Raw genomic sequence first — 21158 nt, forward strand, 5'->3', positions numbered from 1 at the left:
TGAGAGCTGGACCATAAAGAAGGCTGATCGCCGAAGAATTGATGCTTTTGAATTATGGTGCTGGAGGAGACTCTTGAGAGTCCCATGGACTGCAAGTAGATCAAACCTATCCATTCTGAAGGAAATCAGCCCTGAGTGCTCACTGGAAGGACAGATCGTGAAGCTGAGGCTCCAATACTTTGGCCATCTCATGAGAAGAGAAGACTCACTGGAAAAGACCCTGATGTTGGGAAAGATTGAGGGCACAAGGAGAAGGGGACGACAGAAGACGAGATGGTTGGACAGTGTTCTTGAAGCTACCAGCATGAGTTTGACCAAACTGCGGGAGGCAGTGGAAGACAGGAGTCCCTGGCATGCTCTGGTCCATGGGGTCACGAAGAGCCGGACACGACTAAGCGACTAAACAACAACATGCAAGTGCTTTGAAGAAAAAAGAATCCCTCTCATATTCCCCAGTCCACAAAAGCTTAATGGTGGAGTCATGCAGCTCTTTACATACATGGTGGCATTTTAAAATTCTAGAGTGAGCCACAAAGTCTCTTGGTTTTCCCCCATATACTAGGACTTGAAGCAATGTGGAAAACTAGGTGCTTTGATTGGAAGAAATTTATTTCATAAAAAAACCCCTTGACCTGCTTTCCTCTTCTCTAGAACTCATTCAAAGATGGATTGTGAAGTGCTCAGTATAGAATAACCCTTGAAACATATTGCATGAATGAGTCTTCTCAACTGTGTAAATCAGCAACCTCAAAGTCTGGTTTCTAGTTGAGAAGTAAATGTACCCTTTGTCTCCAGTGGGATCAGAAAGCACAAGCTTGTGTTTTGCATCCCTCAGTTCCATCACATGCAACACCAACACACTATTCCCTGTTTGTTGGTTAAAAGCCACGCACAGATGCTCATTCAAAGGTTACAGGAGACTAGGAAGAATCTTCCTGCCTTGAGCCCTGTAAAATCCAAGCATCTTCACATATATTTGAATTATCAGTTTTAGAACACAAAACACACTAGCTATTACATCTTCTAATGAAGAGTAAATATATATTGTAAGAAGTTTTATTTAATTAAAAATTATTTCAAAATTTCAATACACACTTCATTCTTTTGGGGTTTTCATGATGGTGTATGATCAGTGGTCTTAACAGGGCAATAGGTCAATAAATAAAATCCAGAAAGTGCCCCATCCAGAAAGAAACCCATTAAAACGATTTGCTTCCAAAATGATCCCTCCCGCATGGCAACACTGGTGCCCTGCCAGGCAAGCCTCTTTGCGGGGGGAGGGGGTATTTTGTAGTTGACGGTCCACCACTCAAAAATCCCTCTCTATTGCTGTTAAAGATCACACATCCAGTAAAGGAGAAGATGATTATTTGGTCTTTCCTTTAGAAAAATGTCCTCCTTTTTGGACTACAACTCCAATCAGTTTTTGATCCCAAGATTTCAGCAGTCTTCAGCACCCCTTCCTTGAACATGCTTCCACTTAGCTTTCCTTTGAGCTCAGATCTCTTTTCCTTGCTCACTTCCCTACTATAGTACACACAGCTAGTTCCTGGGCTTATCTGTAAATTCCAAACCCTGTCTTCATGAAAACTCAAGCCAGAAAAAAACAGCTTGGCTTAATTTTTCTGATTTCATTAAACTCAATCAGGTTGGAGTTTTTGTTTTTTTTAATGCAAATTCTTCCTTAAAGAGAAGTATGCCTAATTAACTTGTTTTGTATGGTTGTTAGTTTTAAAAATTGTATTGTGTTCTTAATGTAACCCATGTTTAGACCTTATGGTGAAGGGCGAGTAGGAAATTATAATAATGATGCTGATGACAACAACAACAATTCTAGCATCTACAAACTCTCACACATTATTTAAATGACTGTGGTTTTTGAAATAGAGCTTGAATCAAGATCAGTATGGGGCTGCTCAGACAGATGCTAAGGTGAGATTAAAGCTCTTGGTTGTTCCTTTGATCAAGCAAGATGCATTCCCAGGTGATGGGTACTATGAAAACACCTTCAAAACACACCCCCCCACTCAAACTACTCCCTTAAATCTCTGTGCTTTGAAGGAAAAACATGGAGGGGGGCATTTGGGATCAACCAACAGGCAGCAGGAGCATGCCTTGCTTGATACTTTCAATACACCCCTCCCCCATTTCTCCTTCAAAACTCTTCAGAGACTTGAAGGAGAAACTCAAGGGTGTGTGTGTGAGAGAGAGAGTGAGAGAGAGAGAGAGAAAGCTCTTTGTAAACATCCCCATTGGTGGATGTTTACAAAAGGGCTATTTGAAAGCCCCACAGTATGCTTTGAAGTCCAATCAACGATGGAGTGTGTGTGTGTCTTCAAAAGGAAGAATCTCTCAACATCACTATGATAGCAGCTATCAACTTCAGTCCATGGTGGGGTATGTGTGAAACAGATAAATATCTAGCCAGAAAAGACTACCCACCCCTGCTCCATAGGAATGTTCATATTCTAATCCAAAGTGTTTTAGAGCACAATGTGGTTACTGTGAACATAATAGTAAATCATGTCATATTTTCTTTTGTACAGTATTATAAATTTTAATTTCTTAATCCATTTAGAATTTACAATACAAGGATCAGCTCACACACCAAGTGAATTATCTGAGATTTAGTTCTTTTTCAGTGTTCAAAGGGCAGGAGGAAGGGATGGTGGGAACAGAAGAAACGGTTTAAGGAAAGGTTGCTTAGAAACAGAATGGACTTGTTAAATCTTTTGACACAGATTAGGATAGGCAGGGCTAGTACTTGTTTGCAACTGGAATAGAGAGACAAGAGACATAAAATGGGTCAAACTAAGGCCACATATTTATTAACTTAACTTCTGCACTGCAAATGAAACAGTGAAATCAGCTAATTTCCATTGACGGCCTCGGTCCTGTATACCTGAAGAAGCGTCTCCACCCCCATCGTTCAGCCCGGACACTGAGATCCAGCACCGCGGGCCTTCTGGCGGTTCCCTCACTACGAGGTTACAGGGAACCAGGCAGAGGGCCTTCTCAGTAGTGGCGCCTGCTCTGTGGAACAGCCTCCCATTAGATGTCAAGGAAATAAGCAACTATCCTACTTTTAAAAGACACCTGAAGGCAGCCCTGTTTAGGGAAGTTTTTAATATTTAATGCTGTATTGTGTTTTTAATATTCGATTGGGAGCCACCCAGAGTGGCTGGGGAAACCCAGCCAGATGGGTGGGGTATAAATAATAAATTATTATTGTTATGACTGCCTTGGATGCACCAAGTCCTGTCCTCAGCAAGGGTAATGACCAGGCATAGCTCCATTGCCTAGGCCTTACCTTCGAGTGAACAGGGATGCCTTCCTGACCCTGTCTCATGCCAGGGCCTTACAACTCAAGGCACATGAGGTATCCAGGCTAAAGGCCCCACAACTCAGAACATTGGGTCTCCAAAATGCCCAATGAGGCCAAAGGGGGCGTGGCACAAACCCCACAGCCATGCCCCCGATAGAGATGTTTATGTGTGTGCAAACCTCTACATGCATGTCCATGCATCTTATATCTTCCTGGCCAGGTGCAAATGACACTCCAGGGGTGCGGTGCTACACAGCCAGAGCGAACTTCATTTGCCAAGGCTTTTTAGAGAAAAGCTAGGCTCCCAACACGAAACTCTACCACAGAGCCGCAAAAGAGTGGTTCTTATTCCTCGGGCAGAACCAGCAGCTGCTTTCTTCTTGACAGCTACGATAAACTTGCCATTTACAGAAGGCACTTCTGTTGATCATCGAATACACAACTGTTATTACTTTATGCCAATTATTTTCCACCTACAACCCTCCTCCGTATGCAAGACCTTTCACATCAGAGAATGGGATGACAAAGCCTGATGCGTTTCTCCCTCTTAAAGCAACATTAAACTGGAAAATATAATCATGTGTGTACAATTTTCAATGGGAAAGGGGCAAATTTCCACAAGCTTTCTTTATGGTAATCAGCTGCAGAAACATAGGAAGGAAAGAAAGAACACACGTGTTCTGTTTTAAATGGAGATAGTAAGGAGGAGGAGGTAAAGCTGCCTGAGCCATCAACTTGGCAACCTACAATTAGCAAAAATGTGCATTATTTAAAAATTATGCAGGTCACCTCCACAGAATAGTAATCTTGTTAATCAATGATCTGCTAAAAGCCACAGGAACAAAGTGCAATCCAGCTATACTCTGTGCATGGGGGGAGCCCAAGCATTACCTCACTGCTCGATTGTCACCACACCAGGCAGTCTTGTTCTATAGCTCTATGCTCTGACTTCTCATAGAATTCAATGGAAAACGAGAACAGGGGTAGCCAACATGGCACTCTCCAGATGTTGTTGGACTACAACTCCCAGAATTCCTGACCACTGCCCATGCTGGCTGGGGCTGATGTCCACAACATCTGGAGAGCATCATGCTGGCAACACCTGTACTGGAAGCATTTTTTAAAAAAATAACTATTGCTACACAAGCTGGATACATGGTTGGAGACCACAACACATGCTTTTTAAAAGATAAGTGCAGGATTTCTAAAAGATATATAAATGTGTGCATGTATCTAAGGTCTGTTTTCCCAGTGAGTTGATAAATCTCACAATTTAATGGAATTTTTCTCCGTACAAAAGACAAAACAAAACCCTCCATGTAGAAAGCGAGACCTAAAGGAGCTAGTCTAGCTTTCTCCGGCACAGCTTCCGATGTATTATGAAGCCTTTTAGTGGAGCAGCATTCAATCATGTCAGTTTCACTTGCAGGATTAAACACTACAACCCAGACACAGCAACCCAACATCTTATTAGCAATCTGCTTTAGGTGGAATTGACTAGTAATTCTAGCCTAGGGATACCTATCATAGTGCCCTGCAGATGCTGATAGACTAAACCTCCCACCATCCTTGGCTGGGGCTGATAGGAACAGGTATCCAACTCTGTTGGGATAGCATCATGTTGGCTACCCCTCCTCTAGTCTTCAGTTCTGTATTCCATAACGGCCCTGCAGATGTGACTACAGATAGAAAAATCAAAAGTCTTGCTATTGTTACAAGATTAAATGAGACAAACTTCAGGAAAGATTTGAAGCAGTTGAACATGATTGGGGACAACTTTGTTATTTTTAAAATGTCACATTTAATGCAGCAAGATGTGTGGAACTAGAAATTAATTGTAACTTTCAATAGCAGATACTTTTTCAAAATCTCACGAGGGAATATGGTAGAATCTTAAATCTATCTATGTTTTCTCTTTTCAATCCTGCTTAATGCCGAAGCATACAAAAAGAGCTTCTGAGTGCCAGTTATATAAATTCAATTTGGCAGAAGGATCTGTTATTTCTTCTTGGATTTCATTCTCAATAATACAGCTTCTGTAAAACAAATTACATTCCCAGAAACACATGTGTAAACTGCTATTTCCTCAAACAGGTGCCAACTGAGTGGAATCTTGTGAAATATTTTGTGTCTACTGCACAAGGAAAAGTCTTTCCATCCATATCCCTATTCCACCCCATCTAACTAAATAGATTCCATCTATTAGGAAGACTGCATGCAGATCTTATGCATTTGCTACACAATCCTTACAATCCTAATATATTTTGTTCTGAAACACCCGCGTAATCTAGCCATGGCTTTGGAACAACCCTAGGATTATCTCACAATTAGGGTGAGTGGCTTTTCTGTGCATGGCATCACAGCTAAATTTCATAAACAATCAAGGACAAACTAGAGGTGATGATTGTGCTGCAATTTTAATTATTCCCAAATTCTAAGTCATTAAAAAATAATAATCAAATATAGATATAGCTTTTGAACATAGCATTCTTAGTTCTGGTGTTCAAGCACTTTATCACTGTTTATCATAAGGTATATAAAGACATGAACCTGGTGTAGCAAAGATAATTAAGGAATGAATATAGCACAATGTAGTGAGCATCCAGAGAACCACTGTAGAAAGACAGCATGATAAATACTCGGCCTTATTTTGTAGATAAAAATGTGACTATACAAATGCAGTCATTACTCTGAAATCTGGGCTGGCACAGATGTAAATCTGGGTTTACCTTAATTACAGTTGAAAATTCTTCCAATGAACTATTTAATCATTATTTGCAGATTTAAGAGATTGACTCTTTATTTGCAAACATATGTTAAGCAAGGAACAAACACTGTGTACAGCAGGACAAACTTTGGAGAGTATGATTCAAATTCAATAGGTTGAAAAGATCATCTTTATTCCCTGCATCTCTAATTTATCTGCCTATGCTTGTGAAGGTGTAGGCAAAGCAGCACCACCCATGCAGACTTGAGGTAACCGGGATGTTTGCAGATGCCGGGGGGGAACCAAAACCCAACTGCCTTTAGGAATGGAAATGGGAGACACCCATATGGAGAAATCAAGGGTTTTGATGTAGTGTAAAGCTATCTACTTCACCCCCTAAAAACATTCCTAAATGGAGAACCCTTGTGACAAAACAAGCCACTGAGTGCAGAGCACTCTCAGTGGGGACAAAATATTAACTGACTGATACTACCTGAGGAAAACCAGACCAGTGGAAGGAGCAATGGAATAGATTGGTTGGAACTCTGAGTAAAAGCACAGCACACTGTAACATTTTGTGGCCCGTTGCCACTTGTTACATGGCTATTAACAATTTGCATAACTTTTTTCTAGGGATACTCAATGGCACATAGTACCGGCAACTCCACCCCACCCCACCCCAGTTAAAAGTGCAGCACTTATTGTAACAACTTCATGGTGAGTACCAACACATTTTTTCCTATCTATAAAAAGCAATGACTATTTGGTATAAATCAGCAGCTCCCTTCCCCCAAATTTGGAGAGGTAGGATCCCTGATGAGCTTGTGTGTGTGTATCACTAGTAAACTGGAGAAGATGAGTGAACGGGAGCCTGAAATCCCAAATGTTTGAGAAAGAAGCTCTGTTCTACTGAATACAAACAAATACCATTTATTCTCTACTGTCCACCAATGCCACACACTGTTCACATTCTGCAGCAAGTTCTATCCACCTATTATCCGTTTTGCCTGCATGTTACAACTGCTCATTTAACAGCTGGGAACCTGGAGAGGTGTAATGATCAGGAGGTTGCTGTCACTGCCCTTACCCTTACAAGCATGCATCCTCCAGATGGTCTTTAATTAGGCTAGGAAGATGAGTAACACAGAACAAGCGGCACTAGAATATTTTCATCCCCCAGGAAAAGCAAAGATCTAAGGACTGAAGAAGGATTCCGTATTCATTTCAGATCTATCTATAGTGGGTAGAACAGGGGAGTGAGAGGGCAAACACTATACTAGTTAAGATAATATTTTATTTTTTCCACAGTGAATGTTAATATGCAAGGAGACATTAATTGACATTTCTGGAAAGAGCTATTTTACAGATGGGGCATTTAACAACGGATACGAATATGCTGGATATGGCAGACAAATTGACAGGGAGGAAAGGAAGGAACTAAGGAAGAAAGGGAGGGAGCTGGGGGAAAATAAACTAAAAGATAAATCTGATACATCTTTTTGAGTACAAGACCCAAGTCTATCTGACAGGCTGTTCTTCTGATGTACTACTAAGGAAATAAACTGATTAATTATACTCATTTTTTATTGAGGCTTTTAAAAGTCTCCTAGTACTGATAATAGAACAGAATGCATAATCACAAAAGCTGAAAATGAATCAACAGTTTCCAATCCTGCTTAAATATGTACTCTAGCACAAGGAGCACACTCTAAAAACCTTGAGTGTTCGTACATGAGGATGAAAAAGTTAATGATTTTTCTTCAAAGTCACAATGAAAGCAGCACAACTACCACTTAAATAATAGGAAAATAATTGTTCTGCTCAAGAACCATGGGCAAAAATAGGACAATCGAAACCTCAAGATGCTGCTAAACAAATGAAATGAACAGACAGCTGCCACACAGAGAAAAAGTCTTGATAGGCCTTCAGGCTTTGTAACGGGCAGACAAAATAGGCTGGCAAAGGGGCCACTAGGCATTCGTCATTCTCTCTTCTGCCATGGCGCCTTCTTGAAGTGGGCTTAACCTAGCAGATTTATCCCTATGGGAAGTATAATGAGAAATGCTTTCACTGAGGAAGTTTGTACACTGTGACTTTAAATCACTGGGAAATCCCAGGAAATTACTACAGTACGGATGAAGAAACTATGTGTCCAAGGTCTGTACTATGAATTATGAAGAGCTCTCACGGTTTTCTGCTGCTAGACAGAACTAAGATGCCCCACAAAACTCAAATAATTTGTGAAACCCTTAAAAATTGAAATGACACCTGTACTCCTAAATTTGTATTCTAGAATCCTCAGTCTGGCATGTTTCTGTAAAGAACTGAGCAACAGCTTAAGATAATCGCGTACACTAGTTTTTCCTTAAGGAACAATATTTTAATTACACAAATTATTAGAGCTGCTTTAGCACTAGATAATGTACATGTGCACATACACACCATGTACGACATCATGTTAAAAGCTTCTATATTCATCTGTACACCACTGCATACATACATGCATGTATGGCAGCTTGAATTGGCTGCGGCTTCCTAAATATTCTAAATGCAACACTGTAGAAGAAGAGGAGTTTGGATTTGATATCCCACTTTATCACTACCCTAAGGAGTCTCAAAGGGGTTAACATTCTCCTTTCCCTTCCTTCCCCACAACAAACACTCTGTGAGGTGAGTGGGGCTGAGAGACTTCAGAGAAGTGTGACTAGCCCAAGGTCACCCAGCAGCTGCATATGGAGGAGTAGGGAAGTGAACCCGGTTCCCCAGATTACGAGTCCACCGCTCTTAACCACTACACCAGCAGCCTTCCCCCAACAACTTCTAGCAACACTGATGGGAGTTATAGTTCAAGACGGCACCCTGCGAGAGGGCACCAGGTTCAGGGAAACGGGTATACACCATATATCCACCCATTTATTTTGGGGATTTATTCAACAATTTCCCAGGATGCCTAGGCATTCTAATCTAAGAAGCAGCTTTTAGTCATAGGTTAATGGCATAAAAGGGAGATGTACCTGATTGACTGAGTGTCCTCTAATAGTTTAAAACAGGGTAGCATCCACTCTATGACATCTGTGGCTGCGTGTGCATGATAAAATCCTGGTCAAATAAGCCAGCATATATACAGTTGATATGCATCTCCTTTGCCTCTCCCTTCACTTGAACGGTGAAACAAACCAGATAATTTCTCCTTTGGTCTGAATAAGGGAGTATGGCTAATGGCTTCCAAACAAGCCGGACTCAGAAGCTAGTATTAAAGTACCTTCTCTGTGATTTACAGACACTGCTTGGTAGAGATGATAGCTCTTTTGGAAGGTAAGAGAACAGAGATGGCTTCTTGAATAAAGAACTCTTTTTACTTTTGTGTGCATGCAAAATTTAACTTTTAAACAATGCAAATCCAGTTAATTCTTTTCCTCAACCCAAACTCTTGATGTTGTGACTAGCTGAAATCCCGCTTTCAGTAACTAAAGTACATATCTGGGTTGCAAGCTATTGATTCTTTATTCTAGAATGCTAGGTGTAAAACCTGGTATTTGTAGCACCAAGGAGAGATTTACCCAGCCTCCAAGATCCATCTGCAAACATGCTACAATATCTAGCCTAACCTCTCTGTACTAAAAACAAACAAAGAAAAACCGTCACCTCCTGCTTTATGTAACATCTTGCCTGGACAACTCAAAAGCTTGCAACAAATTTGCAATGTTTTGATAGGTCCAATAAAGTTGTTGGCCAACCGGATTTTGAAACTTCTTGCTTACATGCTAACACAGCTGCCTTTGGCTGTTAACATGCCATTATAATTCAGTTTGTTACAACTGCATTTCAGCTAGCCATTTACCCAATAAAATGACAACATATAAGCACAAAAGGTTAAGATTACCTCATCTGGCTCTCAGCAGCTACCTCTTATGAAGAGCTAGAAATTACAGAACTTTAATAGCACAGAGTAGTACTTGCTGCATTTGCTTCTCTGAATACTTGTGTTGTATTATGGACAATGGCCGTGCCCTCTGGGCAATAATGGGACAACACGAAGCCTTTCTACTGAGAATGGAGGGCAATTTGGAGAATGCCCCAAGGCAGCCTTCCCCAACCTAGTGCCCTGCAGATGTTTTGGACTACAACTCCCATAATCACTGACTAGTGGTCATGCTAGTTGGGGCTGATAGGAGCTAGAGAAGAAGAAGAAGAAGAAGAAGAAGAAGAAGAAGAAGGAGGAGGAGGAGGAGGAGGAGTTTGGATTTGATATCCCACTTTATCACTACCCGAAGGAGTCTCAAAACGGTTAACATTCTCCTTTCCCTTCCTCCCCCACAACAAACACTCTGTGAGGTGAGTGGGGCTGAGAGACTTCAGAGAAGTGTGACTGGCCCAAGGTCACCCAGGAGCTGCATGTGGAGGAGCAGAGACGCGAATCCAGTTCCCCAGATTACGAGACTACCGCTCTTAACCACTACACCACACTGGCTCTAGAGTCCTAAACATCTAGAGGGCAATAGGCTGGGGAAGGATACTCCAAGGTGTTTGTTCTTCTAGCAGACCAGAGGTGACCAAGGATTGTTTTTTTGCCCTTGTTCTCTGGAGCTGTATGCTTAATTCTCAAGGGAAAAGAACAAAAGAAAATCTCTTTTGTAAGCACACAGCTCTCTCTCTCTCTCTGCACTTCTATCTGGATGAGGAGAATGCCTTGAAGTCATTGCTAAGAAATTTGACTCAGTCAAGACCTTGCCGTGCATGTGAAAATAGGTGAATTATTTAATATTATGATTACAGGGAAACAGCAAGTCAGCAAGTAAAAAAGAAAAAAAAAACTTTAGGCAAAAGATAACTCATAGGTTATAATTTTTGGAAGTGCCAATGGCCTAGTCTACCATTGGCACTTTATCATAAACAATACTTTTAAAATAATACCTAATTCAATGAATCTTTAAACATGTAAAAGCAATTCCTTTGAGCATTTTGGAAAGACAAATACTGTAATAGCTGAAACTAGAGAAATCAACTCTTCTGTTTTTCTTTCAGTGCCTACAAGTTCAACAACACATGAATCCACAAGCAAGTTTGGCCAGAGGCTGCTACCCAGAGACCAATTACTTATAACAAATGAGAGAGTTGGAGTAAGTCTCCATTGGCTGTTGTGTGGCTTCACAATGTGTAGCTGCACAAATCAGGGCCTCTATCTTCCACTATGGTCAGGATTGTGAATACTTTGATTACAAAGAAACTTGAGAGTGTTGGAAACAGGGATTTTTTTGGAGGCATTTGTAAGGCTAAGCATTCAGTTAAGCTGACAATTAGCTGGAGATCCTTTGGTAAAAAGAATGTGACACTCACACTAGAAATCTCACAAATGGAAACACAGAGGCAGTGCATGTAATAGTGTGTTAAAGACAGTGGGCAGGATTCACCTAACCAGCCTCATCAACAGAAGCCCTGTTCAAGGACTTCCACATGTACAATTTGGCTCCTGCACTCCCTGTATATATATATATATATATATATTGGGTGGCAGTAAAACCACCTGAACAACACGAGGAGGTAGGAGAGAGAGGAATCATTCCACCTGACAAGTTGTAATGCTTGCACAGATAGAATGATTGGAAGAGCATGATGTTGAATTCCACCCAGTAAGTACAGCTAGGAGAGTTTTTGTTTCCAATATTGAGATATAATATGGAAAGTAGTTTGACTGAGAAGCCAACCAGGAGCTCTAAGTTTCTTTTCAATGCATGAAAATTGAGGAGAGGGGAGAAGACAAGAGTCAAATGTTTGTACTTGCTCATACACATTATGATAAACCAGCTAATGGCTTGGTACAGATTAATGGCATGTACCTTTTGCCTTCCAAATCTTTCAGTTATAAACATGGTGCAATAAACCTGGCTGAACATATAATGACGTAAAATTGTGTACAAGACTGTAGTCTAAAGGAGCTGCATCTTTTGTTAAAAACCTCTTTGAACAGATAATATCTGCCGGCATTGTTTTCTTAAAAGTACCTGTCAAACACTAATTAAAATATAGCTCAGTTTAAGCTTGCAACTTTTTGTTCTGCTCAGTCATTGAAAATGAACTTCCAAGAAAAGATTTGTTCAGCATAGCAACTCACCTTCCAGAAGTTATCAACTTTGCCATAGACAAGCGACTGGTCCTGCCTTTTAATTACGTTGAAGTGCTTGATGTCACTGGAATTCAGATATTGTTCCACAACAAAACCAAGGAAACTATTGTCTGGAGTGTGAGCTGTAAACCAATCAACCAAACAAAAAGTCAGCACTGCATCATTATGCATCACTGCAACACTGTCATAAGTCTTATCTTCTATTATGTATTTTCCTAAGGATATTGTCATGCTGCAATTCACATGGCTGTTGACAGGTAGCACTATGAGGTAAAGTAAAGGTAAAGGGACCCCTGACCATTAGGTCCAGTTGTGACCGACTCTGGGGTTGCGGCGCTTATCTCGCTTTATTGGCCAAGGGGCCTGACGTACAGCTTCCGGGTCGCGTGGCCAGCATGACTAAGCTGCTTCTGGCGAACCAGAGCAGCACTACTTGCACTTTGATGTGCTTTTGAACTGCTAGGTGGGCAGGAGCTGAGACCGGGCGGGGATTCAAATAGCCGACCTTCTGATCAGCAAGTCCTAGGCTCTGTGGTTTAACCCACAGCGCCACTGTGAGGTTCAGCATGGTAAAAAAACCAAAAAAACCTGGTCTCAGAACTGCTGAGCCAAGGCAGCAGCATAAGGGGCTGAGGACGAGGGAGATAGAAAGGCAGGAGGTGGCACAGGCCAGAGGATGGGTGGCCCAGTGAGCAAGATGTCTGGCAAGGTGTAAGGAGAACAGGGAAGAGGAGGGAGGGGAGAGAGTGTCCTTGATGATGCGTAAGGGGAGGGGGTGGCTTTGGTGAGGGGGTTGATAAGGGTAGGTGGGATGGTCCAGCAAAGAGAGCAGGGATCCAGCGCCTAGCATTTAATAAGTGCTTAGAATATATGTTCACCCTTTCATTATATTCAAAGACTTGTAATATTAAAAGTGAAGGATACCAAAATAACTACAGAACTATAAAAACAGTTTAATATGTGGACATATCTTCTTTTTTATGTAATATCTTGACTTGGAAGACTCCGAGGGCTAACTTCTATTCTGAAAAGCAAAAATTGCTTTTGTAAACAACTTGAACTTACGAAACATTGTGTAGAATTGTTGTGGGTTAAGGTTCCATTTTCCCCATGGAGTTTTGTGGCCTTTAGATTGGGCATAATGAGCATGGTTAAACTCTGGTTCAGTCCCAAATGAATCTAGCACTCGTAACATGCACCTGTGCAAAGATAAAGGAAGGCAACAACAGTGTTAGTAATTGGTGACCATGCCTTCTAAAGCTGATACAAAAATTTCCGGCATAACCGAGAATAAAAGCAATACCATGATATGTATCAACAAATCAGCATGGTTACTATTCATAGTTATTTATGCCAAAGAAAATATGGTAAACATCTGCCTCTGATAGCAACACCACGGGCCAATTTACACCATAAAGGGCCCATTCTCCCAAAATACCAAGTATTATTATTCTTACTTGCACGTGTCCTAGAAGTACTTCTCAACAATGCCCTAGGAGTACTTTGTTGAGAGGTTTTGATAGAAAAAGTATTTGAAAGGCAGTTTCAGAGTTGGGATGGGATCAAGAGGTGGCAGGGGGGAGAAGAGTTGCAATAAATTAAACACAAAGAAGAATTTTCTGACAATAAGAGCTGTTGAAGAGTGGATCAGACTCCCTTGGGAAGTGGACTGTCTTCCTTGGAGGTTTTTAAGCAGAGGTTGGATGGCCACCTGTCATGGATGCTTTAGCTGAGTTCCTGTATTGCAGAGGGCTGGACTAGATGACCCTTGGTGTCCCTTCCAATGCTACAATTCTGTGATTCTATTTTATGCATCCATGATACTTCCACATTCTAAGTCCCCTAAGTCTGCACTGGGTAGCTGAAATTCAAAGCTTTATGTCAACCGCTTTCAGTGAAAACATTTTACAGCAGCAGAATTATTTTTTGATTACATCAAGTGCTTGTCGGGAACCAAACGTATTATTTAGTAGAATAAATCATACAGCAGAAGGAAGCTGTTGGGTTATACTGTGGAAAGGAGAGTGGGATTTGAATAAAAGCATTTGGTTTTAAGCCAAATGCAGGACGTGGGATGATTCTTGGAAGATAAGGATTAGCAAAATGAGTAGGCTGAATTAACTATCTGAAATACAGTGACAGGTTACATAATATTTATTATTCTCCCTGTTGCATTAAAACTGATAACAAAGAAATGAATCACCAAGTCAAGTTTTAATGCAGTGCTATGCATATGGTGCACTCTTAAAAATAATGTTTGAAGGAAAGTAAACCAAAGTTAAGAAAAGGTATATAATGTGATTCCTAAAGTAGCTTTACTGTTAAGTTTTCTTCTTCTCTACTTTTCATAGAACTATAGGACTGAAAGGGATACCAGGGGCCATCTAGTCCAACCCCTGCAATACAGGAATCTCAACACCTGGTCCCCCATCCAATTTGAAACCATACCAGACTCTACTAAGCTTTGCAAATGTGCTAGCAGTTTTACTGCTATACCACTTGGAGGTGTTTTGCTGACTTCCACTTTATAGAGTACCAAAGAATAACTGGAAAACAGAAAGCTTAAAGAAAACCAAAGGATCACTAATTTAACTTCCTGAACTGAAAAGGCAATAAATTGTTGGAACCCATTGTCAACAAATGCCTCCAGAGCCCATAGCTTTCCAAAGCACTTTATTCCATTACTCAGTTCATGCTGCAAAATGAATAGTTAACTGAGTTACCTCAAATGCTAAAAACAGCCTTTTTTCAATTTGAACCATTTGGTAAAGAAAAGCAGCAAAGAAAAGTTGACATATCCATGTCATTTCATATATTTAATGAACTAGGAAGAAGGAAAACAATGAGGTTTTAGTTTGTCAGGCACATTTTTTCCTCCCATCTTCTTCCTATCAGAATCTGCTCAGTTTCTAAAATTTGGAATCCAGTGGCAATGTAAACCTACATGAATGAAAAATGAGTGAATATATGTTGCCCATTCATATTTTCAATTATGTTTTTCAGGCTCTGTTCTGCTACAACTGCAAACCGTGGCTTGGTGTTACGTGATAAAGCTTGCACACACATGCACACTCTCCTTGCTCATCTGAAAAAAATATTTACTTCCATTTTCCTGCAAGCCTATTACATTTGAGTCATTCAAATATGGATTATGCTTTCATTCCAAACTAGAATGGCAAACCACAGCTTGAAGCTGATTTGAAAACATGATTTGGAGAGCAAGTATAAACTGTAGTTCAGTTCACCACTCTGGATAGAAAAACAAGCCCTGGATTGTTTGTAAGAGGAAGTAATTGGGTGTCAGTGGGGAGAAGGGCGGGTATGAATACAAGGTTTGTTCACAGTGCACCAAAATAAAGTCTGGAGATACACCTGAGTGACCCTGACCACAAAAAACTAAAGCAACTAAAAAGCAAGACGAATGCAAAATAATGCAATTTATTTTGGTTAAGTATACTTTCAGATATGCATAATCAAATACTGAAAAACAAAACAGATAACAAAACAGAGATTAATAAATCTAATCAGCAAAAAGTAGTGACTCCAATTGCCAGATGCATTTCAAACTTCTTCTTCAGTGGCATATAAACAACAATTAGTGGATTAGCTACTCCATAGTAGAGTCAGATTCAGGCTTGCATAAATCAGGAATCTTAGTCTTAAGAAAAAAATATTACATTTCTGCTCTGTGCAATATTTATCCTCCTGATATCCAGGAATTTTCCAGTTCCACTTCACTGAAGGAGGAGGCAGACTCCCAACGCTCTGGCCTTGAGGGACATAAGGGGGTACGGAAGCTACTGTCATACAATTTCTTACAAGTTGGGCACTTGTGTTTTAAAGCAGGAGCAAGGCTGCTTGTTGAGCACAGACGTGCAAATGAACAGAGCTCCTATGAAAAAGAAGCTACTCATACACAGGAGTTTTTCCCCGATGTCCACACAAGATATGAGGACCAGCCTGGGTATGTGACACTGGCGCTATGGCCTTATGTGAATGCTCTATAGAAGTGTAGCACATAAATAGGGCTAGTTTAAAAATTCAGATTCAACATCAGGAACAATGAGGAAAAAGTTGTAAAAATGCACTAGACATGTGGAACCACAATTCCTTCTGATAAATTGCTTTAGAAAGGAACACTTACTGATAGTGAACCCAGGATGGTCCAAGGGTTTTCTTGAACTGAGTGAGTCCAACAATGTCAATGTAAATTAGTTCCACTACTTTATCCCCTTGAGTTGGGCAGCCAGATCTATTACCAACAACCTTCTTCATAATCCTAATAGTAAGAAAAAAGAAAAACTTTATTTCCACCGAATTCCTGCATTCATACATAAGAATGAAATAAATTTAGTCTTAACAGTGAGCCTTTATTTTTCCATTCCCAGAGTCAGAATGACTAACAAACCAGTGTGTGTGTGTGTGTGCGCGCGCGCGTGCGCGCATGTATTGCCTCAACAGGATTTTTTAAGAACAGTGTCTGAGCAGGAGTCACTGCAACTCCAAAAGCCTGCCCAAGGCAGTATTCTAACCCTCAAATTATCAGCGCTGATCTAACATCTTGCTGGCCTGGTTCACAGAACACCATATGTTAATCTATGGTTTACCAGGACTGTGAGAACATGTGGATTCCTGGAGAGAACTTCACAGTCACTTTACTCATCCCGTCTTAAGCCATGGTTTGATTTAGTGCGTCATCAAAACCTGGCCTTGTGGTTAGGCTCTTTCCTTGCTAACTGTGAGCTATAGCCAAGGCTTGTTCTCAGCACTTGGGTTTGGAAAACAAGATAAGCCAAATCGTTGGTTAGCTCAGCAGAGGAGTTAAAAAAAGACCAGGAAGAAAGCATAGTGGTTGCAACCAACTCTCCTTGTACCTGCACATCCACACAGTCCCAGAAAACCATAGTATGGCTTACTGTATTGTGCAGGCAAAGACTAATGTGAAAAATATGGTTTGTGCAACATGGCTTTCGTGTCCTCTACTCTTCACTGCTGCCTTCTCCAGGAGCCCTACTAGAATGAAGTGGAATATTGTGTCAGGGAATGGAAGCAGGATATGGAATAGGTTGGAGCTGGAGGGCATCTTCCCTATAAGGAATTCCATACCCTTCATTGAGTGCCCCCTCCCCATTTCCTGCCTTGCAATCCAATACTGATAGGTAACCTTCACAAATGACCTTGGGTTCTGTGTTCCCTCTATGAACTACATGTCTCAGAGAAGCCAATTCTCCATGTACTGTATACTTGTGAAACACTGCAAGAGGAATAAATCCCCAAGCTTACCATGGTATGGGTGTGCACATGGATGTACACATGCGCAATAACTCTTCTTCCCCATTTGGTAGTAGGTGAGCTACAATGTGCTTCCAATTTCTTACTGGGGTTTTATATATCGGGAAAGTGAGGGGCCTGGTAGGCTCTCTACTAAGACAAAAGCTTGCCTCAAAAAATTTGGTCTTTCCAGATGCAACTAACTTGCCAGATCCTCAATCTCCAGAGAAATTATGCTAGTCTCATTTTGAAATCGCATTAGTCTCACATTTCAGCAAACAGCACTACTGACAGAGGTATTAATGCATGGAAATGTCCACAACAGGGTTAACACTTGATAACTTCCTTAGCATAAACATGTGCTCACTGCACTGGCAGAAATACAGTGAAACCAGACCAGATTAAAACAGATAGGGATACCCTATTACGTTAAACTCACACAATTCTTTCCACAAATGGGCCTATTCATGTACCAAAGGAGTGTCACCAAACAGTATGACTAATCCTTTAATCCCATATTGTAAACATTTTAATTCATGGCTGCTTATGTATATTATACAAATACAAGCACACACACTTCCGGGACTAGCTGCCATACATTAACTCTCTGGCTTAATTTACAAGGAAACATAATAGAGAAGTCTTTCAGGCTTATTGAGTTGAGATATGGTACAGCAGAACAGTTCTTTGGGGCCCTGAAATCAAAGCTCATTGGTTTCTGACATACAAATACAGTCACCCCACAACTATGCGGGTGTTACGTTCCTCGGATCACGCCTAAAACCACGTATAGTCAAAACATGTTAGATGTCATGGTGGGTGGGGTTTGCCTTTGTTCCTAGAAGCCTGCCTCCTTTCTGCCTGCTTTTATCTTTTATTATTTGTTTGCATTTTTTTTGCCAAGAGCATAAGGCTGAATGCAAACAAATTAAGTGTGCATGTTGTGGGCTTACTGTACCACCACCTGTGCTATTAAACATCACCCCCAGCACAATACAGTATAACCATGGGCTTAATTCTCAATGTGTATCCAATGAAATAATTTGGAAATTATGGGTCGCATGCTGAAGAACAGGATCTTCAGAAAACAGCTCAAAATCCAAAACCTGTCTGAACAAAACGATGGCTTTCACATAAATTAACCACAACCAATCTAATTTGCTGATAAACAGTTTCATGTTGGAAATAAAGGTTATTTAAGAAAAAGAGGAAACAAATTAGAACACATTTCTCTTGCTGCAGATGTCTAGCACACCTGTAATGGCAGAGAATAGAACTGCTTAGTTCTGAATTTTCCAGCATTCATTTATGAAGCCTAAGGAGGAAGCAGTGACAATGAAAACATATTATGCTTTTCATGGTGCACATATTTAGCTTATGAAAATAATCTACTTATCATCTGTTTAGTGAATTATCACTTTCATTTTCCTCTTCACAAAATTATAGGCTGTAGAATAAAGGCTTCAAGAGAGTTTGCAGTTAAAGGAAGGGGGGTTTTTTTGGTACTCAAGTTTCAAAGTGGAAAATAATCTCCTTACTCCTTGAGCTCTGCCAATGAAGCTGAAATCCTAATGTCATGGCCCAGTAAATAGAGAGATGTAATTAAATCACTCCACTGGACTAATTCACCAAGTGGGCCACCACTAAAGGCATTTTCTGCAATCTTGAATCCAGATTCTTTTGTGAGGAGTCCCAGATGAACAAGGACCTGAAAAAGAAAGCTGAAATGTAAGTATCCAGTACTGGATATATATTGAACAGAGGGTTTAACTATAACATCATTTTACATCAATAGCCCCAATTGCTACAACATAGCATATTAAATATTTGTACTTAATTATTTCAATCACTTATAAAACACCTAGTATTTTCTAAGCATATGGAGCTGTTCATTTACAGCATCTACAGAATGTTAAAAACACACACAAGATACTCCTCAGCCACAGACTCACAGGCACAATGCAAAAGGAAAAGAAACTAAGAGAATAAGTCATGCATTCAAAGGCATCAATTATTGAAATTACTTCAGACCTACTCATGTGGGCAGAAGTGTGCAGAGAGAGAAGCAAGGCCTCACTTTTGTGTGAGAAGCATGTGCAAGCTTCCTGGGGATTTGCACAGCTGGGACCTGTGGCGTAGAATGGGCAGGGCAATGGGGGAAATTGCCCTGGGCGCAAAATTGTTAGGGGTGCAAAATTTCATAAGATAAAAAGAAAGTAGTAATAATAATAATAATAATAATAATAATAATAATAATAATAATAGCATGCCCTCTGCCTCACACAGAACTGGTGATGGCCAGTTGCTCAGGTTCCCTCTGCACGGGCTTTTGAAAGATACCAACTCCTGACCAAACCCCCTTGATGCTCACAGGCATCACAGCTGCAAGGATACTTGTCTTGCCCCAGGCAACCCATGCTACGCCACTGGTTGGCGCGCACACACACACACACACACACACACACACCACAATTAGGTTCTCAGACTACATGAAGCTCCTGCAAATGTGCTCATACAGTGGTATTTTCCCCTTACAGAACCAGTAAGATAGTGGAACTAAAAGTGAGCCACTCCCCACTCCCTAAAATTTATGCCCTGTGCAAGAGTGAAACATGAACAGGGCTACTGTCTCAGCAGTATCATTTATTTGGCCAGCAAAATACTACTAAATCACAGTCTCTTAAGAAATTCACATAAAACATACAAAATACCAATTCAATATAGCAATAAAATATACTTTGAAAACAGTAAACACAATACAATTATCAAAATATAGATAAGAGCAACAGTTCTGAGAACAAATGCATATGATCAAATTACATTTCTAGGGAGGCCTGCTGGTGGGAAAAAAAGTTTTAGAAGGCACAAAAAACAAACAGTACAACGAAGGTGCCTGTCTAATATTAACAGGCACTGTTGTGGGCTTCCCTGCCTGTAAGTATGTATACACATACAACCCAAAGCCCTTAGTCCCTTAGCTGTTTGCAGAACCCAGTACACAGTCAAGAACAAAAAGCAATACACTATATTTAAGGTTTTTTATTGGTCATTCATTTGATGTTACATCTCAAATGTGATTCCTCTGAGTCTGGCAGGTTGTTGCAGGTTTCAGTTTCTCTTCAAATTCTGTAATCACGGTTAGGATATATCATTTAGTTTCCAATTATATAATCCCTGAAGGTTAGTCCATGTTCTGCACAATCTAATGTGTGGGTTGTTTTTTGTTTTGTTTTTTTAAAATGTGTATCCAGAATAAATACTCTCTGGTTTAACTGCTGGTACAGAACCCCTTCTGATCTGATGGTGCCAATTATATTAGTACCAGTTACTTCTAATGTGATTTAACCCCAATTATTCTCATTACAATAACAAGAGGTTATCTGTGAGGTACCCTGTGAGAAAATTAAATCATTTCCTTATGGCCAAAAGGAGACTGCCAAAAATGCTTTCACGTTATCACTGACTCAGACCACTGAAAGGCATAACACAAATAGTTTTGGGGGACATTTTTATATCCCAAGAAAAACTGGAGTGAAATTTGGGGTTGTAAGATGTCCCCAAAAAGAGTCATGTGGGCTGGTGCCAGAAGAATGAATGAATGAATGCTTTTCCTGAATCAGTTTTTGTTTGAAAAAACCACGGGACTTCTTAAAAATGCCAGGATATTACTCCAGTGGCTGGAGTAATAAAATCAAAAATCACCATCTCACCATAAACCTGTACCAACCAGA

The 21158-nt window shown here is 40.5% G+C and overlaps 1 protein-coding gene across 6 annotated transcripts in view; it reads right to left on the minus strand.

Annotated features, from left to right (window-relative positions):
* Nucleotides 1-21158, minus strand: part of MGAT5 (alpha-1,6-mannosylglycoprotein 6-beta-N-acetylglucosaminyltransferase) — a 117672-nt gene that overhangs the window by 20128 nt on the left and 76386 nt on the right. For all 6 annotated transcript variants that reach the window (XR_014504185.1, XR_014504186.1, XR_014504187.1 and 3 more), the window contains exons 8-11: nucleotides 18966-19135; nucleotides 16301-16435; nucleotides 13222-13355; nucleotides 12145-12278 (exon numbers count right to left, since the gene is read on the minus strand). Coding sequence is in view for 3 of the 6 variants with exons in the window: in XM_083408753.1 (XP_083264879.1) it covers nucleotides 12145-12278; nucleotides 13222-13355; nucleotides 16301-16435; nucleotides 18966-19135 (573 nt within the window). In the remaining 3 variants the exon portion in view is untranslated. The remainder of the gene's footprint in view (nucleotides 1-12144; nucleotides 12279-13221; nucleotides 13356-16300; nucleotides 16436-18965; nucleotides 19136-21158) is intronic.

The sequence above is a fragment of the Podarcis tiliguerta genome (assembly GCF_965153285.1).
Source record: "Podarcis tiliguerta genome assembly, chromosome: 1".
Lineage (NCBI taxonomy): Eukaryota > Metazoa > Chordata > Lepidosauria > Squamata > Lacertidae > Podarcis > Podarcis tiliguerta.